The sequence below is a fragment of the Pteropus vampyrus genome, unplaced genomic scaffold, assembly GCF_000151845.1.
Source record: "Pteropus vampyrus isolate Shadow unplaced genomic scaffold, Pvam_2.0 Scaffold86, whole genome shotgun sequence".
In the NCBI taxonomy this organism is placed as follows: Eukaryota; Metazoa; Chordata; class Mammalia; order Chiroptera; family Pteropodidae; genus Pteropus; species Pteropus vampyrus.
Window position 1 is genome coordinate 4987463 of NW_011888867.1, and position 12637 is coordinate 5000099.

The following is a 12637-nucleotide window of genomic DNA, read 5'->3' on the forward strand; positions in this document are numbered from 1 at the left end:
GACACCACCTAGGAAGACCAGGTGCTGTAGGTATAAAGTAAAAAATAAAGGATTGTAAGCTGACAAGGTCCTTGCAATCTGTGAGGTCAACCTAAAATATATATATCTATATACATGTAGAACATTAATAACATAAATAGACAAATTCAAAATACAGTTGGAGACATCAATAATCCTCTCTCCTCAATCAAAGTCTGTAAAGATACCGAAGACCTAAATAACACTATCAACCAACAAAGCCTTACTGACATTCGTAGAACACTCTCAGCAAAAAGCAGAATATACATTATTTTCAAGTTCATAAAGAAAATTCACCAAGACAGACCACAAAAGAAATCTCAAATTTAAAAGATCTGAAAACATACAGAGTATGTTTTCTGACCACAAGGGAATTAAACTAGAAATCAATAACAAGGAAAAAATCTGGAAAAATCCCAAATATTTAGAAATTAAACAAAAGACTTTTAAAATAATCTGTAGGTCAACCAAGAAATAAGAGAGGAAATTAGAAAATATTCTGAACTGAATGAAAATGGAAAACACAACATATCTAAATTTGTGGACTGCAACTAAAGCAATGTTTAGAGGGAAATTTAGTTTCAAATACTGGATTTAGAAAAGAAGCTGGATTTAGAAAAAAAAAAAACTGGATTTAGAAAAAAAAAAGGAAAGAAGCCAGAAGAATAAGAACAAATAAAACCCAAAGTAAATAGAAGGAAAGAAATAAACGATGGAAAAAATTAAAGGGAAATCAAAGAAATAAAAGTAAGTTTTTTGAAGACACTAATTTCCAATATTAGGAATGAAAAAGGGAAAACCACTGCATTCTACAGACATTTAAAATAAGAAATGCTTTACAACAACAAATTTAACAACTAAAATGATATGGACAAATTCCTTGAGACACAACATACCAAAACTGACACTAGAAAAAAACCAGAAAAGTTTAATATCCTTATATCTACTTTTAATACATAATTAATTTAAAACAAAAAAAGAAAACTATAAATATCCCTTATAAACATAAATGTAAAAGTCCTTAACAAAATATTGCCAAATCCAGCAATATATAAAAAGGATAATACATCATGACCAAGTGGAACTTATCCAACAAATGCAAGATTGGTTAATGTTTGAAAAATCAATCAACATAAATCACCATATTAACAGAATAAAGGAGGAAAACAATAGCATCAACAGAACAGATAGCAAAAAGAGCACCTGACAACACTCAGCAAATTAAAAATAAGTCGAATCTCCTCCATTTGATAAAGGGCACCTATAAAAAAACTATAGCTAACATATTTAAATGTGAAAGATTGAACTTATTTCCCCTAAGATGAGGAACAAGGCAAGAATGTGTACTCTCTATTGCTTTTTACAAGAAATCCTAGACAGTACAATAAAGCAAGAAAAATAAAGGACATATAAATTGGAAAGCAAGAAGTAAAGCTGTCTTTATTTGCAGATGACACTATTATCTACAGAAAAATCATAAGGAATCTACAAAAAAGCTATAGGAATTATTAGCTTAACAACGTTGTAGATATAAGGCCTATATAAAGAAACTCAATTTCATTTCTATACACTAGCACTGAACAATTAAAAATAAAATTTAAATAATAAAATCTATAGACAATAATAGAAATGAGAAATATGAAATGAGAGAAATTTAACAGAATGCGTACAGGACCTACCTACTTAAAACTATAAAACACTATTGAGAAAAATCAAAGAAGACCTAAATGGAGACATATACCATGTTAATGAATTAAGAGCAATACTGTTAAGATGCCAATTCTGATCTATAGATTCCACACAAACCCAATAAAAATCCCATCAAGCTTTTCTGTAGAAACTGATAAACCGATTCTAAGATTCATATACAGATACAATAGACCAAACTGATCTATAGATTCCACACAAACCCAATAAAAATCCCATCAAGCTTTTCTGTAGAAATTGATAAACCAATTCTAAGATTTATATACAGATGCGATAGACCAAAGCTAAAACAATTTTGAAAAATAATGAAGTCAGAAGACTTTATACTACCTGATTTCAAGATTATAAAGCTACAGCAGTCAAGACAGTATTTCATTTGCATAGGATAGACATATAGACAAATGTAACAAAATAGAGTCCATAAATCGATCTATGCATATACATTTTTTTTTTTGACAAAGGTAGCAAGATAATTCAATGCAGAAAGGGTAATCTGTTTAATAAATATGATGGAACAACTGATTTCCATATAGGGGAAGAAAATGAACCTCGGCCTTTACCCATAAGTATATGAAAAGACACTCAATATTATCGGTCATCACAGCAATGCAAATTAAAGCCACAATGAATTACCACTACAAACTCAGTAGAATGGCTAAAATTTAAAAGACGAACAATACCAAGTGTTGGTATGGACATGGGGCAACTGGAACTTTCATACACCGTTAGTGGGAATGAAAAATAGCGCAACTTGGTAAACACTTATGCAATTTATTATAAAGCTAAAGATACACTTACATATGACTTAGCAATTCCACTCACAAATATTTACAAGGAAAAATGAAAACACATGTCCTCGCAAACACTTACACATGAATATTTATAGCACCCTCAAACTAGAACCAATCATGTGGGGAACAGACTCTGAAGTGACTCTGATAATCCCCACCTCCTGGTACTCATGCCCTGGTTCTCTCCCCTTGAGTGTGGGTGGGACCTATGACTTGCTTCTGGCAAGCAGAATATGGCAAAGGCAATGGGATGCATGTAATTACAAGAACATGGTTACAATACATGAAACTGCAACGTCCGACTTGCTGAGAGATTCTCTCTCTTACTGGCTTTGAGGAAGCAAGTGGCCATGAGAACACCTGTGTGGCAAGAAAACTGAAGGTGGCCTCTGGCTGACAGCCTGGAACAAACTGAGGCCCTCAGTGTGCAGCCATTAAGGAGCTGAGAGCTGCTAACAACCACAAGAGCTAGAAGACTCAGATGCGTTCACAGGTCTGGTAGAGACCTGATTGCTGCCTGAGACTCGGCTAAACCGTGCCCTGATCCTGACCCGCGAAAAATGAGACAATAAATGGAGGTTGTTTTAAGCTGCTAAGTTTGTGGTGATACTGTTATGCAGCAACGGATCATTAATACAATCGAAATGTCCAACGACTGATGAAGAGATCCACGAATGGTGGTACATTTATACAATGGAATACTACTCACTAATAAAAAGCAATGAATTAAGGACACAGCAATGTAAGTTTCACAAACATTATCCTGAGCAAAAGAAGTGAGACACAAAAAAATACATACATTATGAATTTGTTCACAGGAAATTCTAGGAAAGACAAATAGCAATAGAAAGCAGTTCAGATTTCCTGAGGCCAAAGGCTGGGACTTCCTGGAAAGCTGCGAAGGGAACAGTTAGGAATACTGGAATTGTTCTGATCTTGATTCTTGGTTACACATGTATATGTATTTGTCAAAACTCATTAAACTGACCACTACACACTGCTGGAATTCTACAGTAAAGTTTTTGGCCGCAAGAACTTGGTGACTAAATAAGATATCAAATCTAAGGTATTAAAAATATTAGCAAAGTTGCAAAGAAAGTGGCTAGTTTAAAAAAGGTTATCTTTACAATGGAGAAACCTGATGGACACCACCTTAACTAAGCAGTCAAATTTATCCTCAATAATGGGACGAACTGCTATCACATGCCTGGTTTGATTCACCGAGAAGAACACAACAACACCTACACAGTATTCTCACAAAAAATGTTTAACCTGGCTCTAAAAAATGTGAAGAAACAAATTCGACAAACCCAGATAGCAGAACACTACAAAACAAAAGCCCCGACTCTCCTAAATGCCACCATCATGAAAAACAAAAAGGCAGATGAACTCACCAGAAACACATGCATATGTCTCAAAAAGACATGTTTTCACAGCAGCATTAACTGTAATAACCAAAAGGTCAAACAACCTAAATGTCCATTAAGAGCAGAACGGTTAATAACAAATGGATAACAAATATGTTCACACTGTGTAATAACTATGGATAGCAGCAATAACGAACTATAACTGTTCATAACATAGATGAATCTCAGAAGTATAACGCTGAGTGACAGAAGCCAGACACGCTTTATGATTCTGTTTATATGAAGCTCAAAAACAGACAAAATTAACCTGTCAGAACGGGGGCGACCTCTGGGGACTGGATAGTGATGGGAGGGGCACCACTGGGGCTTCTGAGGTCCTGGTCATATGTGATTTCTTGGTCTGGGTACTGGTTACACAAATATGTTCACTTTGTGAAAATTTACCAAGCTGGGCACATAATTTGTGTAGTTCCTGGGTATATGATAAACTTCAGTAACAGTTAAAAATATATAAAGGCTAGAGAGAATCATTCTAGATGAAAGCCGACTAAAGAGATGAATGAATCAATGCAATCTGTTTCTTGATTGAATCCTGACTCTTTTAATTGAGAAAATCTGAATGTGAACTGTATTACTAAATATTATTTTATCTATACTAAATATCTTGTGTGATAGTGATACTGTGCTTATGCAGGAAAATAACCTCATTCTTCCAAGAGACAAGGTGAAGTATTCTACGATGAAATATTGTGATGTCTGTAACTTATTATCAAATCCTTTAAAAAACAAAGTTAAAGAGACAGATAAAGCAAATTCAGGAAAATGTAAACGGTGGAGGTTGGTGAAGTTTTTATGCAAATTTTACAGTTCTCTGTATTATTCTTTCGACTTCCCTACAGGTTGAAAAATTTTCATAATAAAAAGTTGAGGGAGAAGACACCTTGTTTGAACTGCTGTCATTCAAGACTTCTAGGACTTCCAAAACTGCATGCAGAGACTTGGAGAAGGAAACTTAACACTGAGCACTTACTATTACCAGGTGCTCTTTATATCTGTGATTTCAATCAGCCCTTAGAGCAACCCTACAGGGTGACTGTTATTACTCCCATTTTACAGAGCAGAGCTGATGCTGAGAGGTGGAGCGACAAGGCCAGTAGTTAGAGAGTGCTGGAGTTAAAAGCCTGTCAGATACGAGGCCCTGCTCCTCCACTCCAAAAGTCTTCACTGTGCTTTTCTGCCCTCCCTGCTTGTGTTGTCTGGATCCAAAATTTGCTGCATCCAGTGAACCGCAACAGGTTTGACACCTACGTTCTATGATAATGCTTGATATTCAATAACTGTTAGACAAGCAGATTGAACCACACTCTGCTCTTCACTGAGGACAGAAAAGCTGGTGGGGAAGTATGGAAATAGCGATGACATCGCCTCTTCCCATGGACCATTAACATGTACAGACTAGAAGGGACTTTGATCAGAGATTAGCCATGCAAAGCAGAGCAATGTGGGGAAAACAGAACTAGGATATGAAGCAACAGACTGTCTTGAAGACAGACTAAAAAGACTATGCCATTTATGAAAAAAGTAAGTCTGTCATTGAAATCTAAAAGTCACAAAGGACAGCTAGGATAAACAACAGCATTCGGGGCGTTCCTTTAAATTTCAAGGAAATTACTTCAGAACAAATAAAAGAACCACTTTAGTGGACTGGAGGTCAACATAAAAAATCATACCCCAAAAGACTTTATAATAGGACCTGAAGAAAGATTTCGATCATTTGTGAATGAAAATGTAGTTTATTGAATGGACTGACAATAATAGAGACGACACTACGTCAGGCACTATTCTAAAATAAGTCATTTAATCCTCAGGGCAACCCCATGAGATAGGCACTAGTTTTATTCCTTATTTACAGATGGAGGCTCTAAGGCCAAATAAGTGAAGTACTTTATCCAAGATGATCACGCAGCTGGTAATGGTGGGGCTCAGATTCTAAGCCAGTGAAAATGGCTTCAGAGTGCATGCATCTAACCACTGTTCTACACTGTCCGTTAAAGAAAGGGTTGGTTTATTCACCCTTAATCTTTCGAAATGAGATACTGATGCCACGAGGCCAGCTAATAAACTCCCTATGAAAGAATGCTGGCTCAGCCCCACAGGTGCAATGCAGCTCTCCTCTCAAACAAACCAAGTTGCGGGGAATTCTCCAAACAGTCCCTTCCATCCCATTCCGCTCTGACTGGAGAAACAGGAAACTAGGTTGATCAGGACTTGTAAATGAAATGGTGAGTAACTGGTAAAAAGAGCTGGTTCCTTTAAAAAGTATACATTAGCAACTTATTGTTAGAGAGTGACAGAATTTGGCATAAAGAGTTCAAGTTTTTCTCCAGGCTGCCAGCACATTCTGGTGCAATCCCATCTCTACCAGCTTTGGAAAGGAGGGCAAAGGAGCAGCAGAGCTTTTAACCCCCAAAAGGGGCTGGCCAAGGACCTGAGATCCTTCCCACATGTACGGAGAGGACAATTTCCAGAACCAAAGAAATCCTTGGGTACTACAATGACTCCAAGTGCCAAGATTTTCAGTAATACTCACAGCCCTGGCAAATCAGATGTCCCAGAAGCATGAGGGACTGAAGGCACGCTTCAATCCCAGCCCACGGGCTTTCCTAGCGTGTAACAGTTCAGAGAAGACTGGATTCTGAGGAGCTTCAGCATTCCAACAAGCTAAGTGGGGTAAGGCAAAAAAGCAGGGCCTCTCCTCTCGGGACATCCCCACACTCCAGAATTTCCGATAGCAAGAAGGCCAGAATCGGCCCTAATTATCTCCCATGTTTTACAACCCAGACATCTTTCTGAATCACTCACTCCGCTAACGGAAGCTGGTCTGGGGAACATATAACTCCTCTAAGTGCAAGTCCTATAGTAAATGTATCAAGAAGAATAAAACAGTAGGAAACACTAAGCAGTGTTTTCCATATTAGTAAAAGAATACAGTGGGCTGCTAAAAAGTCCACAGGTGTTTCAAGGAGGTGAGAGATAAGTGAGAGGTCCAAGCGGAAACCATTTTCTTCTTCCTGTCTAATCCTAACTCACGTGAAACATGTCTGGCTGACTACTGGAATCACACACACCGGGCTTAAATCCTGGCTCAAGCAGACACTCAATCAAGGGCACGTTACACAGCCTCTTAGGATCTGCAAAATGGTGGTTAACAGCCTGTACTCTATGAAGGTTGTAATGAGCATTAAACGAGATAATAAACGTAATTTGTCCTCGGCTTGCCCCCATCCTCACCCCAGCTCACTTCACCATTGAATCGCCAACGGCTTCAGAGGCCTTATCATCCACCGCTTCCGGACGGCAGACGTACAGGCATGGGCACTGGTCCGCGAAGTCCCCTTACTGGGGTGGGATTTGGCTGAATCTGTGGCTGAAAAGCTAGATCACAGCCCTTGGCCGAGACAACCAAACTCTGGGAAGCAAGGACAGATCCTCAGCCGAAAGCTTGGTGGCGTCTGTTGTTTACAGAGAGTCCCTTTCCTACCAACGCACTGGGAAGGTCCGAGTACATTTCTGACCCTCCAACTTGGCAAGGGAAGCGCAAAGGTGACTAACGACGAAGAGGCCGGCAGCGGGGCCACCCCAGGGAGCCGGGGCTTTGGGGGAGTGGGAACCCTGACGGAGTCGGGGCCCTCCCCGGAGGAACAGCCCAGAACGACCGAGCCTCCCACTCCTCAAGCAGGGGCCCTCACAGCTTACGGCAGGGGGCTCCTCAAGGGCCCCGCCAACATCCCGGCCAAGCTCAAGAGAGACCCCACAGGCCGGCAGGCGGAAAGTGGGGACCTGAGGGCGCCCGGAGCCCGGTTCCGGAGTGTGGGCAAAGAGGGGTCACCCGGGGAGGGGCCGGCGGCGAGGACCTAGGGAGGGGCGGGGCCCGGAGCGGGGCAAGAAGTCGAGGCTCCCGGCTTCGGAGGCTCCGGGTTCCTACCCGACTCCTGGCCGCACGCCGAGCGCCCTCTCCAGCTGGGGTCTCTGTCACCGCGGCAGGGTAGTCCCACTCCCCTTACCTGGCTCGGCTGCTCTGCCTGCTCTGAGGACGCCATCTTTCTGAGGCCTGACTAATCTATCGCCGCTGGGCGAGGCTTTTCCCAGGTGCCCTCGCTCTCGCTCTCCCATCCAGGCTAAAGTAGCCGGTGCCGAACCTGTCGATGGCCAGCACAGGGATACTCCGGGAAGAAGCGGGCAGTCAGTCCCACGTTCGGGTCACCGCTCACAATTTCCATTAGGTCTCTGCTTTCCAGAAAGATCCGAGGTCGCTCCTTTTTGCATCCTTGTACGCGTATTATTCTTATTGAATTAAAGTTCTGCCCAATCCTACATTGCCTTGGGCACATACATGTAGGGAGGGACTTGGACACAGGTAGCGTGGAACCTGCCAAATATTTAATAACTGTGAAGAACTTTGGAAATTAATTAAGTTTAATTAATTAATGGTTCAGTTCAGTACCATCTGTTGAGTGCCTTTGCCAGGCACTTTGATGGGAGCTAGAAATAAAAAGATCCGAGACTCAACCCCTGCTTCCAAGTCCAGGCCAAAGCCACACACACAATCACAGCATCTTGGAGATAGGAGTCGAATAGTATGCAGGTCTATTAGATCACAGAAAGGGGGGCTTCTTGGAAAAGAGGGTGTAAGTGTGAAATTTACACGAAAGAGTTGCGTACATTAGAAATATCAGTTCATATCGTAGTTGTGTTGCAACAGTTTCTCCAACCACTTAACATGGCTATCCTTTTCATATGAGGTAATCTCGTTTTCTTTCATAAACAAAAAAAGAGACTGACCCTGAATAAATATGGGCTGACAATTATTTCTTTTTTTACCTAAAACGCCGCCCCCTTTAAGCGAGCAACGATTTTGATAATTTTTTATTTTAATATAAAATATTAGATTTTCATGGGGAACGAACACAGACTTTTCCATAACAGTATCGGAACTAGGACAAATATATTGTCAAGCAGCATTTGGACGAGCTCAAACAGTGATTTGGTTCGCATTTCCACTTTCCTCTCTGATTTCTTTAAGATCGTAATGTCTAATCTATTTATTTAAGCATTTTGTTACGAGCCCCAACACCACTTGCACAGCCGAAGCAGGGAATTGAAAGGAATGCGAGTATTTTATGTTTCTGTTACATTTTCAGCAAGACTGAAAACTACTCATCAATTTTTTAACTTAACTTCCATCAAATCAGCCTGAAAGTTGGGACATTTTACGGATCTTTTCAGGTTGGAAAGGGAAAGCAAATTAACACAGGTTTATGACGGACTTTTATTTAAGTATTAATATTATGCGTTTATGTATACAAATATGAGTGCTCTTACAATTTAAGGGAGTATTCATCAGTGTCATTCGTAATGCAAAATAAATCCCTATTGACTTCATTTTGAACGCACGATAGAAACTCCTAAAAATAATCTCCTAGGCTGAATTGCGCGACGTAAAGAAATCGGCTTCCCACCACGACTACAGTTCCCGGAATGCCCCGCGCGGGGCCCGCCCCCCAACCCCGGCACTTGATTAGCGGCCATTAGAACTACAACTCCCGGCATGCTGCGGGTGGGGTGAGGGACGCCGGCGCCCAGCCTCCCACGCTTTCCGGAGTCAATCAAGTCTCACCCTGAAAAGGATGGAGGTGCCAGGGGACGCCCGGGCCCCGGAACCCGGCGAGAATCAGGGTCTGAAGCCGTGTCTGCTGCGCCGCAACCACAGCTGCGAACAGTACGGGGTGGCGGCCTCCTGCCTCGAGGATCTGAGGAGCAAGGGTTGGCACGGGACCGGGCGAGGCCTTGGGGGACCGGGGGCTTAGGGGAACCGGAGCCGGGTGAGGTTTTCGGGCGGAGGGGCAAAGCGGGATGAGGAGAGGCGACTTGGGGATTCTTATAGCTCCGGTGGAGCCTTGGGGCAGAAATGAGTCACGTGGGTATAGTGACTTACAAATTTCACAGTGTTTGCAAGTGTTTTAATATATCTCGTGTGGGACTCATAATGGTGGAAAAGTAGACGGGAAGCACTGTGCAGACTCTACTTGGGTACCTTGCCTAAAACCACTTAGATTTTGGACCAAACCCAACCCAGTGTATATTCCTGCTACTCGAGTTCTCTAAGGTGATAGTGAAGCCCTTAGCTGAGCCCATGGCGGGTGGGGCAGGTTTCCGCCGGCAGCTCTGGCAGGTACCTGTGCGGTAAAGAGGGAGCTGCTACCGACCCTTCTGGAGGTCCAGTCAAGAACCGTGTGTCGTGAGTGACGAGGTTAACAAATTCTGAGCCCCGGCTCGCTGATACTAGCTGCTTGACTTTGCGCTTAATCGTCTCTTAACCCTCAGTTTTCTCATAGGCAAAGTAGGTATACTATTTCCAGCCCTGCTTCCCAGGATTGTTGGGACTCTTAAGGGAGATGATAAATCCAGATGATTTACAAGTATTATTTGCCCATAACAATAAATTGTTTATCCAAAGAAGTTTTACCTGCTAAACATGTGAGCGGGCCCCAGGCATGTAGTCAGTGTTCAGTGCTTTCTCTCGGAGACATCAAGCCCCAGCAGATACCAGAATCTTTCAGAAACCCAGGAGCAGCCAAAGCACTTATCAATGCTTTAGTGACATGGCTTTGCCAGATAGGTGTTTACATATTTTTTCTTGGCATTAGGGTAAAGTTTTAGTGTCCCTCGGTGCATTGCCTGATTGCACTTGGCACAGAGGCTTGTGTTCTCTGGAGCTAGGCCTATACAGGCTTGCGGTTCTATTTAAATGATAGATGACATTGCCCAAAGTTATTTGTAGTCTCTTGACTACTTCTCAGCTTACTCTAGTCCCCTTAGCATTTTAAGTATTGCTGTCACTAAATGGGATGGCACAGACCTGCCCTGGACAAAGCCCAGTGATAATAAATATGAAAAGCTACTGATAGAAGCTGCAGCTTTTCTATAATTTTCCTATAGGTTATAAAGGCTGCAAAGAAAGATACTACAAAAGACAAAAAGCATTTCCTTTTTTTTCTGCTTTTTTCTTTACATTTGACACAGAATTTGAGATGACCACTGAGTAAATGAAAGACTGCTTGTTTACAAGGAATCACATCAGACCTTGGTTTGTTGTTCATCCCAGTTAAGGCTCAAGTGCCTGCTAATATAGATGCAGAGTAGCTGTAGGAAACACATTTTCAAGAGCCAGACTGTATGGATGTAGATCCCAGCTCTTTCGCCTACTGTGTGATCTTGGACAAGTTACTTAACTTCTCTGAGCCTTGAGTTTGATGTCTGTAAAATGGGAATAACAATAGTACCTACCTTATAGAATTGTTAGGAGATTAAATACTGTATATGAAAAGCACTTAGGCACGTGCAAAGTGTGATATTAGTGCTAGTAGTTGTGGCTGTTATTGTAGTTACTATTACCTACCGGGAATTCCGCTAGGCTCTGAGAGTACAAGAATAAATGTAGTCACTTTATGGATACTTGTCAATTGTCAAATATTTTATTCTTCTCAGCCTATGACATCTTGGCCATTGATAAGTCCCTGGCACCAGTCACCCTGGTCCTGGCAGAGGATGGCACCATAGTGGATGATGACGATTACTTTCTGTGTCTACCTTCCAATACTAAGTTTGTGGCATTGGCCAGTAATGAGAAGTGGGCATACCGAAACTCAGGTAAGAAATGCTCACCATGTATAAAATGATCTATGCAATACATAACATCCGTTATGATTCATTTTACTGCACAGGCACCTAGTTACCATTTGGCTGTTTAAGCATTTACGCAGCCAACGTTTACTGAGCACAGTCTCCATGCCAGGTGTGGTGCTAAGTCTACAGGTGAAGATGAATGAGACATGGGTCCAATTGTCAGATAACTTACCGGCTGACAGCAACTAAAATGCAGCATGGCATTTATTAACAAATATCACCCCAATAGTTTTAATTAAAAAAAAAAACTAAAAAATAAAAATAAAATGCAGCATGGCAGAGAGATCAGTGCCCCAGGTGGAGTCACACCACCCCATCTGAATCCTGGCTTTGTCATGTGACCTTGGCCAAACTCCCTACCTTCTCGGCATCTTATTGAGATGATTATGGTACCTGTCTCCTAGGGTTGTTGTTAGGATAATAGAACATAGTACACGTCAAACCAGTGTTTCTCAACAGTACTCTTGACGTTCTGGGCTGCAGCATTCTTTGTTGTGGGGCCGTCGTGTGCATCATAGGAAGTTTAGCGGTATCCCTGGCTTTTGCCCACTAGATGCCAGTAGCATCTCCTCACCCGGATCAGGACAATCAAAAATGTCTCCAGAAATTGTCGAATGTCTCCTGGGGGCAAAATCACTCCCAGTTGAGAACCACTTATAGAAAGCATTTAGATCTTACCTAGCATACAGCAAGGGCTCACTAAATGTTACCTGTTACCATCATCACTGGCGATACAAAAGGAACTAATATTGATGAGCAAGGATCAAAAAGCTAAAGAAATGTCTTGAGGAAAGTCCATGCCACTAAATTGAGGAAGTCACCTTTCAGCAATGGCTGTATCAGCACCTTTGTACTCGGACCCTAGGGACAGCAAAGTGGCCACAGCTCCTCCAGTCAAGGCTAAGACCAATCCACAAGCATAGAAGTGCTGGTGAGAATGTTTTTTGTGTACAAAAACAACACACCCAGAGACCCAAAAACTAACCTAAAGGGAAGTGTGGTAGGACC

General features: G+C 41.7%; 2 protein-coding genes across 3 annotated transcripts in view; one reads left to right on the top strand and one right to left on the bottom strand.

Annotated features, from left to right (window-relative positions):
- The window catches only part of PEX14 (peroxisomal biogenesis factor 14), a 121954-nt gene extending 113864 nt beyond the window's left edge, over positions 1-8090 (bottom strand). The window contains exon 1 of one of the 2 annotated variants that reach the window (XM_011363569.2): positions 7948-8090. In XM_011363569.2, the coding sequence (XP_011361871.1) occupies positions 7948-7983 (36 nt within the window). In that variant the 5' untranslated portion in view covers positions 7984-8090. Of the gene's footprint in view, positions 1-7174; positions 7734-7947 lie in introns of those variants that run through there. The other variant, XM_011363570.2, reaches the window with a different exon arrangement.
- Positions 8091-9501: 1411 nt separating this feature from the next.
- DFFA (DNA fragmentation factor subunit alpha) overlaps positions 9502-12637 on the top strand; it is a 9889-nt gene continuing 6753 nt past the window's right edge. The window contains exons 1-2 of the mRNA XM_011363571.2: positions 9502-9706; positions 11432-11593. Coding sequence (XP_011361873.1) covers positions 9571-9706; positions 11432-11593 — 298 coding nt within the window. The 5' untranslated portion in view covers positions 9502-9570. The remainder of the gene's footprint in view (positions 9707-11431; positions 11594-12637) is intronic.